At 40.1% G+C, this 22,269-nt stretch overlaps 1 protein-coding gene across 3 annotated transcripts in view; it reads right to left on the bottom strand.

Annotated features, from left to right (window-relative positions):
* Nucleotides 1-8,385: 8,385 nt before the first annotated feature.
* The window catches only part of SHISA9 (shisa family member 9), a 178,245-nt gene continuing 164,361 nt past the window's right edge, over nucleotides 8,386-22,269 (bottom strand). For all 3 annotated transcript variants that reach the window (XM_071444199.1, XM_071444198.1, XM_071444196.1), the window contains one exon: nucleotides 8,386-11,009. In XM_071444199.1, the coding sequence (XP_071300300.1) occupies nucleotides 10,642-11,009 (368 nt within the window). In that variant the 3' untranslated portion in view covers nucleotides 8,386-10,641. The remainder of the gene's footprint in view (nucleotides 11,010-22,269) is intronic.

The following is a 22,269-nucleotide window of genomic DNA, read 5'->3' as shown; positions in this document are numbered from 1 at the left end:
CAGGTTGCTGCAGTGTTCAATTGTTCTCACTGTAAAAAAAAATTGTTTCTTTTGCTGAGATGAAATCTCTCCCAATGCAACTTGCACCCAGCTGCACCTTGTCTTGTCCATGTGGCTCCTTGTGAAAAGAGAACATCCATCCCTTCTCAGCCACTCTTTAAAGTACTGGAATAATATGAAGTTCTTCATGAGCCTTTCCTTCTCAGGGAAGGTTAGGATGAGACCTAACTCTTTCCATATTCTAGACATGAACAGTTTTATCCTCTTTTCAGGGACTCTATTGCAAAATATTTAGTCTGTACATAATACTTCTCTTCAGTTATCTGTTCTGCAGCATAAACAGCTGCAGTTTTTTCCATTGTTTTCTTCACAGTTTGTTTGCTCTACACCTTTGCTTATTCATACTCATTGTTTAAGTAATAACTGATTATAATAACCTTAATGATTTTTTTCTTCCCTGGTACTTTCCAGTTGACCCTTGTATCTCTGGAATAATGATGGCCAAGGCTTGGCACAGCATTCTAGCTGAGGCTTTGTAGCATCTGAGCAGGGCAGGAAGTTTATATGAATTTACTATTTGACCTGTCTGAATTTCTTGACTCATAGGCAGCTTTTACAGTGTTAGAATTCCAAGCCCTGTGTTTTGCAATTCTGCTGCCTGAACTGTTATTCTGAAACTTGTTTGTCTGTGCTCTCATTCCTACCTGTCATATAGAATAATGGGGTGTATGTGATACTGTGCAATATCCTCAGTGCTCCATCCTGTTTAGTTCATGCCCCCATGCTATGTGGTGAACACTTTTTGATTCCCATATTGTTTTCCTTTTTTAAGCTGACAGGAATTACACATAAATTTAATACTTTTCCTCACTGACTCAGACAATGAAATACAAATTCATTCGATAGTTCAAAGCAAACTTTTGAAGAATGTTGCCTGATTCCCCTGTGTGGTTTATTAGAAGGTTACTGATAATTGTGTTCTTCCATTATGGTAATATTTTACAGTAGGCTAATTTAACCCACATTTCCCTAATTTATTATGAAAATGACACCAGCCAGATTAACAAATCTTGATAAAGTAGATGATATCTACTGCTACTTGCCATCTTTTGGATTGGAGACCTTACCATTAGAAATGAGCCATTGACTTTTAAGATATCACTGGGTAGACTCAGGGCAGAAATCTGCGCCTCTATCAGGATGCTCAGGAGAATTTTCTTTGCTTACCAACAAAGCCCCAGAAGTGCCTTCCCTGCTAACATTCCAGTTTGTCTGAAGTTTTGGGTGAGAACCTTCTGAAACAGCTTTCTGGCAATTCTTCTCCTCTTGCTGAAAGAACAAGACAAAAAGAGATGAGGGAAGAGAGCTACTCTCTATTACAACTTCAAGCCTTACATACAGGCATATGCACAGAGGAATTAGGATTCTGGGTGTATATGAGATAGTCTCCCAAGGGAAACAGGCATGTCATGCAGCTTGAGAGATTGTACAGCTTGAAAATAGTAGAAAACATGATATGGAATCGTATGCTAGGAGATAAGATGCTTTTTATTCCCATCTGTGCTTCAGGGGTTGAATTGGCAGCAAATTCGAAAACCTTTACTAGGCAACAGAAAAGATCAAGAAATATAGTATATGCATAGCAGGGCTTTTGGCAGAACCAAGTGCATGTCCTATAACTGGATAATGGAAGCAGGATCTTAGTGTACAGCAGGCACTTTCCAGATGTCTTGTGTTTGGGTTTGTTTTTTTTAAGATCTCATGCTATGTCTGGTTTTGCAGAGTCTTTATGGACAATAGATTTTTGACCTGTAGTTAAAATGCCTTCCTCCAAGAAAAGCCCCAACCACTATTATTTTTCTGGCATCTATTCTTGTGTAACATATGGATGTGTCCCTCTGCGGAGGTTGTGTTGTCTGTCTCAGCTGCTATTCCACATTGATAAAAATACTGGTTCTCTTCTCACTTGTATATATTAACAGCTTGGGTGTAAGTGAACATATATGCCACAGGTTCTGGAGACTTATGATCTCCAAGGGGGAAAAAATACCTCTGTTTATTATGGTGTCTCTCATGTGGTTCCCTTGTGCAGCTGACAAAGGGGAAATTAGCAGATGGTGTAAAACTTCTCTCGTTATTAGCAGGCAGCACTATCAAGTCTATACATTTTTCCTTACTGCAGCCAAGTCACTTGTGAAGTTTTGTAACCTTTCTCTTGATCTAGTGGATTTTTTTTTTTTATAATCTGGTTTTTCTTCTACTTTGATGACAGGAATATGCCCGTTCTGACATTAACACACCCCAAATTAACCAGCCAATCCCCAGAGGCAGTGCAGAGGAAAAAGGAAAAAACATAAAAACATTGAATCGTTCTGAAGTAATGTCCTCTGGCTGCTTAACCCTATCAATGCAAGCTTACTTCTGCTGATGTTGGTAAACTGCTCCCTGGGGCGTGTTCTGTGATGCTGGCAGTGTTAACAGAAGGAGTTGCACACCAGGAAGTCTTGCCCATGTTTTCCCCTTTTTTTTTTGGTTGTTCTTTTCTTGTGTGTGTGTATACATATTCATATATAGGGATACAATACATGTTCATCCCATGGTCAGATTAGACAATAGAAAAGAGTTTTTAAGCCTGTTGATTACTGCAATATTTTACACAGAATAGCTATGCAGTTTTGTAACTCTGTTTTTTTTTCAGAAGCTTGACCCATCCTCAAAGGTCACAGTTGAAGAATGAACAAAGATCATAAAACATGCTGGAAATCATTATTAGAAAGTTGACTTCATTTTTCCCTGAAGTTGTTTAAATGCACTGGTTACACTTCAACCTCTGTATTATTATTGTATGAGAAAGTATTATTACACAGTTATAATGCCAGTTATGGCTGGAATATTATAGATATGGGGAACAGGATTTGAACTGGTGAAACACTCAATATTTTCCCCTTACTGAAGTGTAGCATCTCCTCTCTTCTACCTCTTTACTCGCAGTCCATAAAGACACAATTTTTTTGAAAACATATGTGTATTGTCTTCCTATTTTGAAAGGAACATGTTTAAAATGGGAGAATAGATGTTACAGTGCATATAGGAGCTCTTTAAAAAGTAAATTTTTGTATTACTAACCTGTCAACAAGGTGCAACCCCCCCAAAGAACAGTGATCATCAGTAGATCTGGGGGTGATAGAAAAATTTCCTGCTAATACTCCTCCAATACTGGTGTCTTTGGAGAATATTTCACCTAACAAAATTATCATTTAATAATAAAATAGATTGTCAACAGTGAAGTAACAGCCTATGGAATACCAGTATTTATTGTGATGCTCATTTTGTGTAGAAACATAAAAAACATATTAGTAGGTAAGCAGTTAAATATTAACTAAAGGTGAAAGAAGGTAAAGAGTGTGTAGCATGGGAGGGTTTGAAGAATCTAGGCAGAAATTCATAAAGGAATTGTATCTGGGACTCAAAATTCAATATACTTTGCTGCTGTTTGTAGAAAGTGATAAGATTTATACCTGGATTTTGGCTTTATGCAAACTTCAGAGTCCTAATGGCTGGAGTAGCTGTCTGTCACAGGGGCTTTGAATGTGCACATTGAAGCCAAGCAACAGCCTGAGAGTGGAGTCAGAGGAACGAGACATCCAGGGAGATGAGATGAGATGCTGGCAGGGTAACTGTGGTTTGCTACAAGGCAACGTTGCAGCCATTATTTTGTTGAACTGCAGTCTCAGCTGTAGCTCAGTCTAGAAGATCTGTGCTCTCCTGTGGTGTATCTGCTGCATTTCCTTTTCTATACCATTTAGTTGATGTCAGGTTGAGAAAAATCACTTGTAGTGGAGTCTCTAAGTTCTGCATATCAAAGAGTGATTGTGTGTTGTCGGTGGGTTTTGGTTTTCCACACGCTGACAGTCCTGCCACTAACTCAGCAGTGCGGGCTCAGGGCCTTTGCTGTCACAGTCGTGCTGTACAATGTTGTGCCACTTGCTGTGTTCAACAGGGCACCTTTGTTATGAGCACTCTCAGTGTTGTGCTTTTGAGATTCATCTTTTAGAACAGAAAAAAAAAAAGACAAAACCACAAAACAAACTCATAAATCACATTCAGTAAAAACCAGAGCAGTTTGCTCTGCATAGGCAGACTTGTGCAGAGTCCTGTGCATCACAGCATACACAGGCTATGTCTGCCTTAATGAATCCTGTCAACTTGCTCTCTGTCATCCTCAGTATTATTCCCTAAGCAGTAATGGCAAAATACATTACAGGCCTAAAGGACACTTTTCATCCCTAAACTTTAGACTGTCTCTTCTGTAGAATGTCACATTCTTTAGTATTTAATTTTCAAAAGCAGTAAAGTAAATTAGGGATATAGATCCCATCTTCAAAACTGAAATAAGGCCCCTAAAGGATAGTGAGGCAGTTAAGTGGGTTTTCCAAGTCAGTGTTACCCTTCAATGGTGTTGCAGACACAAATGATTTAGGGAGTCAAGCTCCAAAGCTCAAGTGATGTACGATGTGGTTGTGCATGCAGGTGTGCACAAAGGGGGGTTGTTCCCCAAAACTGCAGCTGTGGCCTGAAAGGAGAGAGCCCAGGTGAGGTGCTGGGGGTGAGGTGGTGCTCAAGAAGGCTGTAGGAGTTCACTGGAGAGCATCACTTGTGAAAATACCACACAGTTCTCTCACCTCTTCAAAGGGGCAGTGGAAGGTGCAGCCAACTTGCAAAGCCAGTACTGAGACCACAGTAGTCCAGTCTACCTTTATGTCTTTCAACTGCATCATTTTTTCACTCCTGGTATAAGAGGGAGTCAACAGGCTGCCTCTGTGCTCAGCAGCCACTGCAGTCTCCTGCAGGATGTGTATGAAAAACTCCTGCTGAATTGTAACTCTGCCTTGAAAAGAGGAAGAAAAGCAGCCATCCTTGCGCTCTCTTACCCCTGCAAGGACAAAGCAAAGCCTAGCTTCTCTTCACCTGTGGCAGGAAAAAAAAAAAAGCACAGTTAATCATCGAATCATAAAATGGTTTGGAATGGAAAGGGCCTTAAAGATCATCTAGTTCCAGATCCCTATCCAAGTTTTTGCAATGTTTCTGTTGCTCAATGAAATAATAAGTAGCAGGTAAAGCACTCTTTCCTCTGGGGATCAATTACTTCAAGGAATATATTCACTGAAATTGGCCAAAGTCTCTAATAACAACCACAGTGATCAAAATGTCAGTGTAAGCCCAAATCCCAGAGGGTGAACTTGAGGCCAGCTGCTGCATGCAGTGAAAAGAATGTGCTTCTGCTCAGGGAGTGTCAGTGGCTTCACTGACACACCTGCTGCTGGGGAGCACTTGTTTCCTTATCAAATAATGCTGCCAATGGCCACTGAAAGGCTTGTGATTATTACTGGTTTTCAGTTCTTGTTTGTAGCTCAACCTCAGGTTAAAGAGCAGCAACACTACCTGATGTTCTCTCTTGATTTGAAATCATTACTTTTGATAACATATTGTTCTCCCAGCCTTATTTATTGTGAGGGATGCACACAAGGCTTGGTGTGCAGGTTCAGAAGATGAACTCTGCCAGCACATCAACCCCTATTAACAAGCAACAATGCCTCTTACCATGTAAATGCAGGAGGAATTGCCAAGGCAGCTAGAGTTGACTTAAATAGACAGGATGCAACTGTGTGTAGCAGTGTATTACAGAATGCATAGACAAAAACTGAATTCTAGCTCTGAATTCTAGCTTTACTAACAAAAAATAAAACCTTTCACAGAATGATTGCATGGGGATGAAAAATTATCTTCAAGTTCCCTGCAGAGAAAGAGAGGTACAGAGAAACAGAGCCTCTTCATGCATCCACAAAGGACCTGACTTAGTACAGCAGTGCTTCATGAACTTAGGTACAAATTGCATCTTACTCTTTTCTGATGTGTGAAATGGGAGCAGCACTAATAGATGGGGGTTCTGAACTTAGCCTCTGGATAGACTGAATCCAAAGCTTCCCCTTGCCTGAATGGGTCCCTTAGCTCTGAAGGTGAAAAGTGAAATTTAAGGGAGAACACCTTGCTGTTGAACAACACCATTATCTTGTTAGAAGAGTGGCTGTGGGATGAGAAGGGCTATTCAGGGAGCATGGCCTGTTCAGGATTGTTTATTTGGCAGATTCTGACATAGGAAGAATGCCCAAAACGAGGATCAGGTTGTCATAAAGGGCTGTCATTGAGGACAAATACATCTCTCATGCTGTGCTAACATGATAGGGCCTGCACAGCTGAATGAGGTGTGTCAATCTCTTCATGGTGCATCTTCTGCAGAAATGTTTGAAGCAAAATTTGAGCCTGGAAGTGTCTAAAGCATGAAGCATGAATTCCAAGATTGTTTTACACACACTTTTCAAAATAGAGCTGCATGACTTTCCTGCTGATAAAAACAACGATGTTCACTTTTTGGTAATGTGGTACTCCTCCTATGATCACATTTTCAGCAGCAGATGATACATGAGATTATATAGTTTAATACAATAATATTGCCTATCATAACTTTTTTTAGCAAAATAAAATTATATATGCCAAATAGAAAGATGATATAATGACAGTGAAGACTATATTTATCATTAGAAGTCCTCCATGTATTCAAGTATAGAGACCAGAATTAAATAAAGTGCTCAATATTGTGTGCAAAAGGGATTTGTGGACTAGGGTTATTTATTTAGTACCCAAAATTCAATAACCATTCTATAAGAACAGAGCAAAGCATGAGTCTTTTCCCAGATCTGTTAAAATCTAAAGTTGTGAGTTGTGGAGACACCTCGTAGTGTGAAATCTCATGAGACCTGATCCTCTATTTATATGAGCCATCACATCTTCAGTTTGTGTAAGCTAAGGACCATGCTCTAAAGATTTAGTCATGAGAACATATGTTTCCAGGGTAAAGGGCTCTAAACCAGAAGCCTTTGGCTTTTAGACTCCGTAACTCTGTGCAGGAACACCGTCCTCTCTTGGCAGGGCACTTTTCTGTTTGTGTTAATATCAGAGAGCCTTATGGAAGAAATGGAGGTGGGAGCCCAGTGCCATTCTTGCTAGTGGTGTCAAAAGGGTCAGGCTGTCAGAAGAGAAAAAAAAAAACCATGTGGAAACACAAAATCACATTCCAGTGGGTTTTCTTTGGAGGTTTTCATGTACCTGAAAGAACAAAAGCTATGCTGAGACACTTCTACTAGCAAAGCAGTTGGGCCTTTTGCCATCTGTGATTCCAGTCAAGAGTTTGCTGCTAGAAACAACATGTGCATAGATGGAGCTGTAACAGGAACTTGTGTCTACTGCAGGTTGGGCTTGTGTTCCTCTGGGCTCCCCAGGCTTCCCTGTGGGCCACAAGGCTGCCTAGAACTTTTCTGGCACTGATCAAACTCTGTGTGTCTCTCCTAAGTCCTCTGGCAGAAAGGAGTTGTTTCTGTAGTTGTACCTGAGGCATGGAAATGCTCCTGTAACAAAAAAATGGGGCTTTTATGAACTGTTTCCTGGCACCCATAATGGTGTATATTGAAACTGAGATTTTTCTACTGTATAAGAAGGCTAATTCTGGAGACTTTTGAATTGATGTTTTCCCTCTGATAATGTGTCTTGGCTTCCAAAGACTCATAAATTGTCTAAAGACTTTGCACCAGGTCGTGCAGTCAGTGGATTCTGAAGCTGGGTTTCCTGACTCCCTGTTTCTTCTCCTGAAATTTATTCACTATCATTTTAGCAAAGAAAGGAGAAGAAGCTACCCAAACTCTCTACCAAGGTTGTCAGCTTTATGAGCCATTAGTTCTACTAAAAGCCTGTAAGGACTTTCTGTTCCAGCAGACTTGGTACACAGATGTTGTGTACAGGATCTTCTCTAATTAATATATAAAATTTTTGAAGCAGTATACATCAGTGCTTCATTTGCTCTGGCTGAGTAGTTGCAATGCTTGGACGTGTCTGAAGCTTATTGCAAAACTCCCATGCATTCATGAGGATCAGCCTCTGCCCTTGGGCATGCTTACCTTTTTGTTGTTTTTCCTCAAATCGTTAATTAACTGATCAAGTGGCACAAGGTGTGTGTGGTGCCTGGAGGCTTACAGGGCACATGAAGCTTTGCTGGGCTGGCAATCCCTGTGTATCTTGTATTGCATATAACAGGCAGTCATAGAGTCACAAAATGGTTGGGCCTGGAAGAAGCTTCAGACATCACCCAGCTTCTCCATGATGCAGATAACATGCACTTGATTTCCAAAGAACCCCCTGTTCATGCTGGCAGAGGCAAAACATCCTTTGTGCTGATATGAGCCCCACTGACTGCAGTGAGATGCTCCAAAAGCTCAGTTTAGACTCAAAAATTGGCCCAGTGATACAAGTTTAGGAATGAGCCAGCAAGTTGGATTCACTTAGAATCAGTTTTATTGCCAGGTAAGAAATTCATAGTAATATAGTGAATACATATGTTTACAAATAAACATTCTTAAAAAACAAACAAACATTTTATTGTAGGAAGTATTATTGGTATCATAAACTCTGTAGTTAACAAGTATTAACACGGGTTTACTTACAGAACATACAGTTACTAAAATATTTCCACATAAAATATGCTCAAGTTACACGAAACCTGTGTGAATTAAGAGTGCAGCTGTAATGTGTATCTAAAGCATATGGATTAACAGCAACATTCCATAAAGGGTCAAATTAAGTCAGCCAGTTGTGAAGGCAATAAAGATTAAAGGAATAAAAGTAAGTGGAGAGTCTGGGTTGTGTGCAAAGTATTTGTCTTGTGGGCTTTGTCTACTTCTGATAGTCTTAAAACATATGATCATAAAATTTAGCAGCACACTTATGGAGAGATACCAGTGCTCTCAGGATGCAAATCAATCTTGATATAGCTAAAAAAAATGGTATCTCCATTTAACCAGATTTCAAAATCTTAGCCCTTGCATCCTTGACTAAGCAGAAGCGCTGTCAGTTGAGTACAGTAAGAAATGCCACTTCCAATTCTTCTTACAACTTAACAGTTCTCACTCCTCCCTGCATACTCTTCCAGACCTAATCTCCTGAAGAATTGACAGCTGGTGAGAATGCAACTGTAGTAGGACAGCTAGTTGGGATTTAGCCAAGTGACTTGTGTTGGGGGAAGGACAGGAATTACTGAAGACTGAATGCATTGCCTGCCACCCCATCCCAACTCTGTCTCTTTGTGGATGTGCTGAAGCCTTTACAGGCCCAGGACTGTGAGTTTGCTACCAGTGCCCAGTTCAAGTGGTTTTACTCACACAAACCAGGCATCCTGCTCATCAGAACCACAGTCAAGACCATGAGTCCAATTGTTTGTTTAGTTTAACCCCAGATCTCTGATGTTTGAGGCTGGACCAGCCTCTTCTACCACACAGCCCACCAAGAGGGAACACCACTAGAGAAAGCCAAACAATAGAGACAATATACCAGATAACATTTACTTGAACTACAGAGAACTGCCATGGCGAAAAGCAAATACAAAATGAGAGACTAGAGGGGAAAAGTTGGAATTGGGAAAATGAAGGGGCTAACTAAATAGTCCTGACTGTGCAACCACTGCATGGAGATGTAGTCCAGTTTCCTTTCAGAACAAACAGAGGAGGCTGAGCAGGGCAGAACCCTTGTCATCCTTAGCAAAACATGAGGAAATAGCTTAAAGGAACAGAGGGGTCACTTTAAAGAACAAGACTGTCATTGAACAATAGTAATACAGTAAAGGCACCACCCACGCTTAATTTCAGTCTGAAGCAGTTGAAGATAGGCAAAACATTTAGGTGAAGAAAAAATCCTGACAGTCTGCAAAGTGAGAATAGTTACCATCTGCCTGAAAACAGGAGGACTGAGAGGGAATATTCTGATGCCCTTTTTCCCCCAGCAGCTTTCTGTGTCATGTGAAGTGTCTCTTCTTATTTTGGAGGTTCTCAAAAATTTCAAATCAAACGAAGTAAACTGAAATGAAATCTTCTGCTGTTATCATCCTGCTGAATTCTCTACCAGCCAGAAAGGTCCCATATGCTCTTAATCGTAACAGTCTTTATAAATTCCTTGTGAAAGTGTCTTTGTCCCTTAACTTATATATATTTTTTGCGTTCTCTATAGGATGGTGTGAAAGTACAATAGTAGATGTTAGGGATCGTACCAAGATGGTTGATCTTGGTTTTTCACAGGTCTAGTGATTATTAATAGATTTTATACAAAATTCCTCTCTGAAATAATATATTACAGTATATTGTTCTCTCTCTCTTCCTCTGTCTCAAGGCAGGAACATAGTGTAAATGTTTAAGCAGACATAAAGTTTCTCTAGATTGTGCTACTTCTCATCATGGATTTTAGTTTCAAGTAAAAAAATTTAGTCACAAGGGTTTGTGTTCCATTGTGAAATACAAATGGAGTTTGTAATTCAACCTTCCGTGTGTATTGCTGAATGGTATTAACCCACTCTTCGGCCTACAGCTGGCTGGATACCAAAAGTGTCCAGGTGAAGTTCCTTCCTTCTGTTTCCTCTTTTTTTGTTGTTTAATTTCTTTTTTTTTTTTTTTGCCTTTTGGTTGAGTGTTTGTGTTGTGTATACATTTGCGTGTGGTTTTTAAAGGATTTCATTAGAAAAAAAAAAAAAAGAGAAAGAAAACAAACTCAAACAGTTACTTCTGTCTTGCTGTTGGTTATGAAGTATGGCTGAGGGCCCAGGTAGTGCTGGCTGCGGGTGGTCAGCGGGTCACTTAGCGTCGGGTCTCCCATGCCGTGCTTGCCCTTGTTTGGGAACGCTTGCCGCCTCAGGGAGGGGTCGTTGGGATCCCAGGTCTTGTAGTGGGAGTTGTAGCCCAGGGGGTGCGTGTGAATCTTGCCCATCCTGGATTTGCCGTTCTGCCTGGTGAGCCCGCTGTCGATGGTGTAGGCCCTCTCCTCGTCCAGGCGCACCGGGTGCAGGGGCAGGCTCCCCTTGGCCGCCAGCTCGGCCAGGTGCCGGCGCTTGGTGTAGAAGTCATCGTTGACTTTGTCAGCTGTTCGGGGTCAAAAGGGGGAGGGGACAAAAATAATCAGTTGGACACAAGAAAAATGGTTTACAGTAGGTCTTACACAGCTCCATCCGCAGACCAGAACGTTTACAGGTACATCAGGAAGAGAAATCCACACCACCTCCAGCCCTTATTTTTGCCTTGGAGTTTTGGATGCCATTGTGCCAGGCTTTCATACATGCAGACAAAACCCTGTTGCCCTTGAAGAAAGGACTGTCCCTGCCCCAAATCACTCAGGTTGTGCTGACATTTACATTTTGGGGAGAAGTCCTATGAATCTCATCACTGTTCATGTCACATAGCACAGGAAATTCGGGAAGCCTACAGAAGTACACAGGCTTTCCTGGGAATACTGCGGCATCTGGGGTCGCATTGCTGTGTGAGAGCACGTCCCTTTAAATGCAAAGTGACTCGTGGGTGTTTAACCCAGCCAGCTGTAAGGTCTCATGGTGTGTGATTAGTTGGACCCATTTCTGTTCAATAATGCCTCAGGGCAATATAAGAATGGGATCTGTGCTCCTAAATGGTCGGAAGGTCACTAATGTTTTATGGGGCTGAAAATACTTTGGGTTGTTGAAGGTTGGGTATTTACCCTGTGATTTTACAGACCATGAAAATCCTAAATTCCAGGTTCTGACATAATTTTCTGGGGTCAGTGCCACTAAGAAATACAGCAACAGCCCTGCCAACAAATACTGCATTGCAGTTCTCAAATCAGGATTTTGCCCTCTGTGATTTCCTAGGCAAATGTCTTCCAGTGTACGCTTTTGCTCAAGTTTGTTATTGCTGGCATTTGTTTGGCCTTGCTTGAAAGTATGAACCATGCTCAGGAAGCTAAAGGCATTCTGCAGCAATCCAGCAACTCATTTCAATTTTGAGACTGAGGTTTAAGGGAAGCTTAACTGAATTTCATTTTTTAAGATCTTTCCTTTTATGTAAAGAGTGTTTATTTTCCCCCTTCAAAAATTTAGATGTTCGTTTAAGATAGTGCCAAATACGTAGATCAACTGGCACTGTGTTAATCAGCAGTGGTGTGCTTGGAATATATTTTGTGTCAGCCTGGATTTGACTTCTGCTGTGCCCTAGCTGGATCCGTCCCTTTTCCTTGAAGCCATGCCATGTAAGGCTTCTCTGCAGCAGTCTGGTGCATGTAGCTGTCTGTACAGCTCAGCTCCTTTTGCCTTCATGAGGTTTTTCATTCCCTGCACTGTTTTTTGTGTGTAGCTTCCTTCTTTTTCTCTCGCCCAAGTATTCCTAGGAGGCTTTTGTTGCACTTTGAATTTTCTCCCTGTCTCTAGTTCTGAACTGGATCTTCATGCAAGGCGGGGATATTCCCAGGAGCATCATATTAATCTTCAAGATGAGGCTTCAGTTGTTCATCCCCCTTGTGCTGGCCCCTCAACAGGGAGGAATATTACCAAAGGCAGCTGCTATTTATTATCTCATGACATTTTTTGTATAAATGACTGTGCAACTGGACTCTGCTCTTAAAGCCTTAATTGTATCATTAAAGAGGTGTTTCATCTCCAGTGGGCTGAAATTGCTCCTTTCTGTGCTGTCAAATTGGGCTTTGTGTGTTTTACCCAACTCCATCTGTTTCCATTTTCAGGCATTGAGTGAATGCTTTTCTATAGCATACAGGTGTCTTCTGCTTGAAACAAATCACAGAATGTAGATAATGGCCTGCTCTCATTCAGCCCAGGGCGTGCAGTTGCAATTGCTGATAGACCTGTCATGTGTTACAAAGAGAGTCTGTGAAGTTCTGCTTTGATTTTGGAGTGAGTTGTTTCATTTAGAGAGCTGTAATCTGAATAATCAAGAAGTTGTACCTATTTCTCCCTGAAAGAGCTGTTTCCAGTTCTACATGTGGCTTGTCCTTTCAATTTGTTAATATTCTCTGAATGTCACAGGACCATTATGAATAAAAACGGGCTGGAAATGCATTTGCATTACTATTATCTCATTAATCTGTTATCAATAATTGAAAAAAATGGTTGCAGAAAAGGCACTGTGAATATTCACACAAGTCTCCATTTATATAAATTTTTACATCAAAGGCACTGCAGGCCAGCTGTTAGGGGAGCGATGTCATATGACTTAGACCTTGGCTATTTATGAAAAGTCACACTAGCTTATATAATTTAAATTCAGCACAGTTAATTAAGTCCAGCTTTTAATAGAGATACATTTGTATGCCTGTTTCACATTTAAATTAGTTTAATTTGCATACAAAAATTAAAAATTTAGCTAATCTAACATAGGAATAGAGTAAATGTATAAATTTGTAGTTTTAATTTTGTATTAGTTTTGTTGCAGCAATTTGTCTTCTGTAGCCAAGATCTTTAATCAGCTGCAAGGTAAATAATGACTTCTCTTTCTAGAAATAGCAGTGGTGATGTAGCTATGTAAATAATGACCAAAAAATGCAGAAATTTTTACTGCCTGGCTTTTTCTGCCATTTTCCCCTTTGAGGCCACAAGCAGCTCACACTACATCCTCAGCTTCTGTTAATTTTTTCTCACTTGCCCCTTTTCCCACTGCAATGGTCCTGGCTCTTTTGAATTTTATCAGACATTAGATATGCCACTCAGATCTCCAATCACACTGAGGATGATGTCCTACAGAAGAGTAAATTGTATTTCTGTTGTATATAAAGGAGACCTTCACTGGTGAAAAGGGAGGAAGAAATCAGCCTCACAAGGACTGTGCCTCTGACATGCCTGAAGTTGATTTTGATCTTGTTTATGCCATGTTATAATGCCAGATTTTCAACTCTTTGTTTCTTATGGAAAACCATACAGAAAGTGAAACTATTAATTCTGTAAATTTAGTTCCATTAAAGTTGCTTTAACTAATGTAGTCCATTGTCCCTTTCTAGGGACTTTTCAACTGTTCTCTGGAAACTGGGCTTGAAGGAAACAAACCAGGATGTGAACTGTAAATCCTCATCAGCAAAGTCAAGCAGAAAGCTGGCAAACAGCTGCCAAGTGGCTGAATTTGTGTTTTGTGTGGGAGAGCTGCTGTTTGTGTTTGTCCTGATCAAGTAACACTTTGCAGGCTTTGCCTGAGGACTCCTCCCTGTGCTGGCAGTGGAAGGCAGCCCTGTGCTGAATATTTTAACCTCCCTCAATCCTGTTTTCTTTCTGCTTTCACATGCAGGTGGCCACACAGGCACTGGTACCAAAAATGGGAGGGGAGGAGATGCCATTGTAGCAAATATGAGCAAAATCAGCAGTGATAAACCTGAATTGTTCAGTTGTTCAAGAGAGCTTTTGGCAACTCTTAGCGCCATTGTTGTTCTTTCATGCAGGTTTCATAATAGCATTGGGCTGGGCTCTGTGTGAGTGACCTGATGCTACTGCAGTCTAGAAACAGGGGTTTTTCCTTTTCATTTTCAAAGCAGAAAAGATTGAGAACAGTAATATTGAGCACAGTTTTGTAACAAATGTTTTACCAAGAAAAGTATATTAATAGTATCCTGAAGCCAACTACTTTAAAAATCATCTGTGAATCTGAAGGAGTTTGTTTTTCTTCTTAAGCAAACCCTATAAATATTTTGTGGACTTTAAACATCCGAAGAGATATTTTGGAGTTAGAGGATGGATTTGTTATGTGACCTTAGGTACATGACTCAACTTCCCTCTGCCTCGGTTTCACCTGCTGTAAAATGAGCTGTTAGCACTTTGGAGGAGGTACTTGTGTTAGGAAGTTTTGAATTGCTACTTGTAGAGTATTCTGAGATTTTGGGTGAAAGGTGCTATAGAAGTGCCTTTTCCATTGCTTCTGTATCTTGATTGGCAAAAATATGATTTAAAGATATCACTGTTGTGTTTGAAAAAGGAGTAAAAATTATAATCGCAACATTGCCAAATAATAATAGAAGGGCTTTAATTCCAAGTGTTATTGAGTTCCTTCTTCTTGGTAGCTAATTATAAAAATGTTCTCAGTTTCAATATTTCTGTAAGCCTTTTACTTCTTTAAGGTAATGCACCCATTTAGTTACTGTTTTACTGTTCATCTGGAAAAAAATGTTGAAATATGAATTTTTTTCCAGCCTTAAGTGTAAGCCTGCCATGACATGGAAGTTTCACATCTTTCTTCATAATCCATAGTTATGTAACAAAATATGGAAGCCAGTGAGTCTCTTACTATGTAAACACCATGGATGAAAATGTGTTTTCTTGAATATCAGTAGCAAAAATCCTTGTGGCTGCCAAAGGGCCAGAATTCCTCAGCCCTGAAACTGTATAATGTTCTGTTCCCCAGCTGAAGTAGTCATCAACATCACTGTGTAAGCACTTGTGGCATAGAGTCATGTGGCCATACCCTGACATTGTGAATGCTTTCTTTTTCTTGTAAAAAGTTACACAGGGGTTCAGCTCTTTTCCTTACTGACAATGCTCTTATCTCTGTGGGTCCATAGCATGGCTCTGAATACTCACACCACTTACAGCTGTGGGAGAAGGCAGAATCCTGAAAAACAGTGCTGTCCTACAGTTTTTGTGAAAACAGGCACCTAGGGGTGGAAGAAGCCTCTGAAGTCAGAGAAGGGAATCCATAAAGGAGTGAGCCCTCATAAAAGCTCTAAAGACACTAAAAAACCAAAATCAAAACCCCAAATCAAAACTTCCATGTGACCTTACAGTCACAGTCAAAGATATCAAATCACGTAGGGACACTGTTTCTCACTAGATGTTTGCAGAATTGTTTGTTTTCTGAACACATTTTAAGAACTAGTTTGTGAAATGCAGAGCTTTATTCTAGCCAAAAAGACTGTATTTCAAATGAAGGGCTAGAGATGAAGAAAGCAAGGCAGTGGAAAGTGCTGAGGACAGGACAGCCATGGAATTGCTGCAGTGACACACCATATTACAGCTGAACCGAAGTCAGGGCCTGTTTGTGGGAGGCTTGTGAGGCTGTCCCTCTGTTATGTACAGCAGTTTGTAACAAGGCTTTGCTTCCACTGCCATGGGTTTGCTGAGACCCTGGTGTCATTACCTGAAGCTGTGGGAAACTTCTCTTTCTCTAGGTAATGAAAGTGAAAACTCAAGGAAGGACAGCAGGGTAATGAATCCTGACTCAGAGACAGCATGAGAATTTTGCCCAGGGAAATCCTGGGCTGCTGCCTCTGGTGGTGCTGTTGATCCTCTCTGAGTGTGTGATTGCTTATTCATTTGCCTTTCCAAGCTAGCATCTAAGACAATATGTTCAAAGGCTTCCAGGACATAAACCAGCTCTGTGTGAGAGTTCTTGCAGGATTTCATCTGAAAATCAAAGTATCATTTGTACATTAGCACAAGTTTATTCTTGGGTGAGGGAAAAAAACTCAGACAGAGGTTGTATTAGCTGCCCCTAGGTATGAATTGGATCCAATAAATTCACAGAAAAATGTATTCCATGCAGTAAAAAAAATAACTAATGACCTGTGTTTTGAATTAAGGGGCTCACCAACTATCATGGACCATAGAGGTATTTGCTCTGCATGATATGAAGTGGATGGGAAAACAGACTGCATGGGGAAATTTCAGCAGACAGGACTCTCTTGGTAGAATAGGGAATGGGCAGGATGGTGTGAGAGATCTGTCTGTGGCCAAGAGGAGGGAGTGTGGTTATCTCATGGCTGGTCTCTGTTCTCAGCTCAGGCACTGGGGTAGCTCTATACAAGTTGGGGCAATTTTAAACCATACTAAATCTCAAGAATGGACAAATGCCATTGAAAATCATTTTTGCAGCCCTCCTTCTCATTCTTGTATTGAATTTTGAAAATTTAGAATTCAGCCTGTGGCCTGCATTGATTTCTGTCCTAAATATTTGGTTTTCTTCTAATACCGTTTTGCCTTTATTCAAGACATTCTGAAAATGAAGACTATTTTATATCTTTGGATTCTTTCCCATGGTTTTTATTTCCTACTACCTTGACAGAGGTAAAGAAAAACACATAATGCATAGAACCCCACATAAGTTTTGTAGAACCTACTTTTTGTGGCTCAGTGTTATTCCTCTCCTGGCCCCCTTTACCACTTCATCTATTTACTGATTTCTTACAGTGATCTGGAGAGAGACCAAGCACGAAAAGAAAAACCATATCAACCTTTTCTTCTCAGACATTGTTTCAAAAGAGCTTGTCCACCTCCAGACACAAGTCTACATTTTGTTTTCCCAGTGAAATAACATTATTTCAAGATATGAGACATGAAAAAAGATAAATATGTAGGCCCAAACATTTCTTCTCTTCTTTTGATTATTTTTATGACAGTTTATGAAAGGCTGAGGAGGCCAGAATATTTCTGGGCTTTGAGACACATTAGGAATGGTTTAGGACAGGAATGTAATTAGGCTGGGTAGTGAAGCCTCCAGTGTCAGCAATGCTCTTTAACCCCCACAGCCAAGTCTGCTGCCTGGCTGGGATCAGTGAGACAGATTTGGATGGACTCCTCGGGCACCAGGCAGGGTGTGTGCTTCCCCAGGAGCAGGGCTGCCATTCCCTGGAACACAAGAGTGGCCACATGGCTGGGAGCAGAAGTGCCCCTCTTCTGACAACGTGCCAAAAAGCACAGCACTGCAAAGTCTGGTTTTTACTTTCTCTTTTTCCAAATGTTTATTTACTGTGTGAGTTTAGGCAGGTTTCTCCTTGGACATGTAAAACAGATTTTCCAGCTGGGCTTTGTATATTTGCCTGCATTGATTTGCATAGTATTAAATTGCAATATTTATGATTCAGTTTTGCAAAGTGCTGCAGTGATATTGTGATTTGGTTTTGATCAAAGTACTCCAGACACACACACACATTCTGCCTAACCTAGGGACCACTGGCATGCAGATACTCGAATCTAAGCAGTAGAAGAAAAACAAGACTTTTCCTGACTAATCAGGATACAGACTCTGTTAACCTGGAAACAAATGGTGGCTGATTCATGTTAAAATAACATTAGAATTGTAAATGTTTTTAGCAAACATGAAATCTGTTGCATGCAGATAGACAAAGATCACACTGCTTGGTTGTACCCTCAAGTGATTTAACATTTGAAGTTCAAGCAGCAACATGCTAAACTGCTGGTTCAGTATTGTACAATGAATGATAAATTTTAGAAGGAAGTAAGAGCACCAATTCTATTCTTGATCAAAGGGATGAAATTGTAAAAGAAATCTAAGAGAATTATGTATTAAAATCTCTGATTTTTCTTTGAAAATGCAGCCAGTGGCATTCCTATAACTGTAAATCTGTTTTTTCATTATTTTTTTCCTAAAGCCCTCTAAGCTTGTGGCTTCCATGGCATCTACAATGGCAAATAAATATGAAATGTTCTACTGTGAAATATTTATTTCATTTTATCTCATTTAAACATATTTATCATTTTTTTTTACTGAAAACCTTATATATGGTATGAAAACTTGCCTTTTGAAATAGAAACTATCTAAGGAGTCATGCTGTCATGCTTAACTTCTGAATAAAGCATGACTGCAGCATAAACTGATTTAGGAAAGGAGGGTTTGGCTTGCTTTCTAAAAATGCTGTCCAAAGCCAAAGAGGTTAACACTTAGGAGATTTGCTTAAAAGGCTTCTTCCACTTCTTCCTCCAGTAATCTTGTTTGCTTTTTCACTGGGTGCTTTTTAATGCTTCTCAGGATAAATCTGATTGTGTCAGAAGTTTTGCAACGCTTCCATACACCAACAATGGCACAAAATTGTTTGTAACCTTTTTGGTTGGTGAGGACCTTCCATTTGCAGGAGCAGGGAGCAGAGCTGGGCACCCCAAGCCCTGCCCTGCACCCAGGGCTCCCCCTGCTCCTGGGGGGCTGCACCCAGAGGGGCGCAGCAGAACACAGTGCATGCACCTTGTTCTGCAGGGGGGTTTAGCATCCAAGAAAGCCTGCTTGCTTTTCCTTCAGGTGTCAATTTACCTTCTCTAACATTGACTGAAAAAGCTCTGCTATTCCTGACCACATTTATTTGTAACAAGTGCTCTTAGCATGAACAGAATTGAATTTTCTTTTCACACATCGCTGTTGGCATTCTTCTGTGTGCTCAGTTTTGTTTTCAATTTTAATACTTTTGATTGATATTTTTGTCTCTTTTCGTACACTGCTGCTTATAACTCTTAGACATATGTCTGAATCAGCTACAGATGAGCTGCAAATACCAGATGTGATGACATAGGAAGCTGCATGAGAGCACAGAGAACCCAATTTGCAGTCTGAACATGTAATTAAGATGTGGTTTTAGTGCTGAAATATACTTGCATTTTTATGCCTTTCAACTGCCATCATACTAGATTTACACTATTATTTCTCAACATGAAGAAAGGCCTACAGGCTTTTTGAATTGTACTGGTTAAATGAAAAAAATAAGTCCCAGTGATGTAATAGCTATTTTTTGCCTAATTTATTTTTATTTTATCTGTTTCTTAACTGCTTTAATTTAAAAGGATTTTTAGTAATTTTTCTGTATTGAAGTTGATTTTTTTTTCTCCAAAATAGTTCTGACATAAGTAGCATAAGTAGTTTCTATTAGAAAGTTATCTTTTTCTACTCTTTTTTCAGGAGGAAAAAAAAAAAAGGAATGAAGTAATTTCATAGCTATACTTATGCATAGTGAGTTCTGGATTTTTCTTCTTTTCCTATCTCCCTCTTTTTAGACTCTATGGCATTTGTATTATTAAACTCTCGAGCATGGTTGCCAGAGGTTTCCAAACCAGAGATATGTGTCAAACTGAAAGGAACTCATGTTCCCTGGCAATTCCCAAACTTGCCCTGTCAGAAGAAAATGAGTTTGTTCAGGTATTCCTGCAGCTTGGGCCAAGTCCAAGGCAGAGCCCTCACATAAGGCAGCAGCATCAGTGGCTGACAGGCAGCCAGGACGAACTGGGGCTGCAGCTCCCTGCCATGAGCAGGTAACAGTGACACTGGTGACACAGAGCAGTGCACAGCTCCTCTCCCCCTTTCCCCAGGAACTGCAATCACACCAATTGCTGGGCAGAATGAGCAGCAGCAGTGCTGAGCTGCAGCTCTGCCTCCTCCCCTGTGCCAGGGCCCTGGCTGCTCTCCCCAGCAGCACCTTCCATAGCCCAGAAAGCTTTGCAAACCTCCCCACTGCAGAAACGACCTGTTGGACTTCATCTTTTCCTTAGAATGGAAACAAATGGTATCTTTGGGGTGATTTTTTTAATGCTGTGGTATCGTAACTACTACGTATCAGATTTCTTCTTAGCTTCTCTCTTCCCCTTATTCCTCTTCAAATAAGCTGTTAGAGAAAGGCTTTTGCAGAAATTAACTGTGCATTGCCAATCATGTTACTGCTCTTCCTCCATGCCTCCAGCTCTTTGTTATTATAGTGTGAGTGTGTAGGAATAAAGCAATGGTCTCTGTGACTTTTATCTGTGCAATTTCTTAAAAACACATTTACTGTCTTTAGAGCCCCCTTTGCAGAACCAAAATAGCAGACAGATAATTGCTGCTATTTATATGATATTGTTAATAAGGGATTCATTCCTATCAGTTGTCTCACTATCTTTTGTGTTCATGGGTAATCCTGAAGAACATTGCAATTTGTACATATACCCATGTACAAAGCTGAAAAGTCTTAAACCATGATATCAAACATTGAACACAGGTATGAAACTCTTCCTGCAAAAATACTGCCATACATTATCTACAAAGCTAATAATCCAGAGGGGAAAATGGGTGGAGTATGTTAAAAGCAAGTAGTGCAATGTGTAGGCTCCATGGTGGGAGCCGTTAAAACCACACTTCTGATGCAATCTAGATTTGAGCTGGGATCCCACAGTGTTGCCATTTATCTGCAGGTATCCACAGTTGTTTTCATATCTTTAGGATCAATCTCTTTGCTTAAATAATTGATGGAAAAAATTGCATTGCAGGATGAAAAGTATGTTTATATTGCAAAATAAAACAGCTACAGAGAGGGATGTTTAGGAAGGGCTGCAAGTGAAAATGCTCAGCACTGTTAGGCTTTGTCATCACATGAGCTAAGCCTTGTTTTTATTGGCTCACTTTTATTGCCTGAGCATAAAATTTCACTCATGTCTTCACATCACTTAATGTGTAAAAATATTTCATGCAAAACTCATCAGCATTTCATAGAAATAGGTTGGAATAACCCATGTTTGATTTAGATTTACTTATTTTCTTCCTGAGGTCACCACTGATCTCAATGGATGGAAATAAACCTGGTTACTGTAAGCTCATTTCTTCTGAAGGCTCTACCTTCAAGGCCAAAACACAAGCAAAAAGACAGCAAACCCCTCATTCTCTAGCAGTTAGCTGGATTTCTGGTACTCTTATTTTAGATCTCCCCATTATGTCCCATAAAAATGAGATTTTTGTTTCATTTTGATTCATTATCACATAATAAGGATTTTTTAAATCAATTAGTTTCCAGAGAGCTAATTTTCAGTGAAAGGGTCTGAGTTCTCTATGGTGCATAACTGATGGAATGTGGAGTGGTGTTTATAAGTGGAACTTGTATGAATAATTGGTGAAGATTTACTTTTCACTATTTTAATGTGCTGATAACAAAAAAAAGAGGCTGTTTCTCTGTGGTAAGAGCATAGGTGCAAAGAATATCAACATCAAGAACAAGAATTAGGATGCACAGATTTAAATTTGTTCTTTTGGCATGAAAAAGAGGTTAAAATTTAATAAATTCTTATGAATATTCTTCAGCCATTACCAAACCAGGGACTCAGTTCAGAAAACTCAAATTCACTGTGTGTGAGTCCAACCCACAGAACTGAAAGTTTAAACCTAAACTGAATACACCTCAAGGTCAGATTTCCTTTCTTTCCCAAGTTCAGTGTGTTGCTAAAGTCCAAGAAAGGAGCCAACATGGATGGCAGTGTCTAAGAGAATCCTATTTTGGTGCTAAATCTGCTTCCTGTTAAAGAAGGACCATTTGCAGTTTCCTTCCACCTGCCATGATGTCGCTTCTGCCAAAACCAACAAATCCCCAAAATTCATAAATCTGTCTGTTTGCTAAAGGATGGAATGGGCAATGGCTGCTTGGAAGTCTGATTGTTTAGAGCACAATTCCCTATCCTCAGAAAGAATATCCTCCTGTAGATTTTACAGTAAAATGTTGTTTTTTAAAAAGCCAAAAAAAATGTCAGCAAAGCAGATGATTTATCTCAAGCTACTGAGGCTCTGCACAAACGCCACATTTATAATTAAAATATGAGTACTTCACTGGAAGAAGAAATGAGTGTTCTGGATGATGAAACAGGAAAAT

Source organism: Agelaius tricolor, unplaced genomic scaffold (assembly GCF_023055355.1).
Source record: "Agelaius tricolor isolate 1412-34295 unplaced genomic scaffold, bAgeTri1.0.p SCAF_19, whole genome shotgun sequence".
In the NCBI taxonomy this organism is placed as follows: Eukaryota; Metazoa; Chordata; class Aves; order Passeriformes; family Icteridae; genus Agelaius; species Agelaius tricolor.
This window is presented reverse-complemented; position numbering and strand designations above follow the sequence as displayed.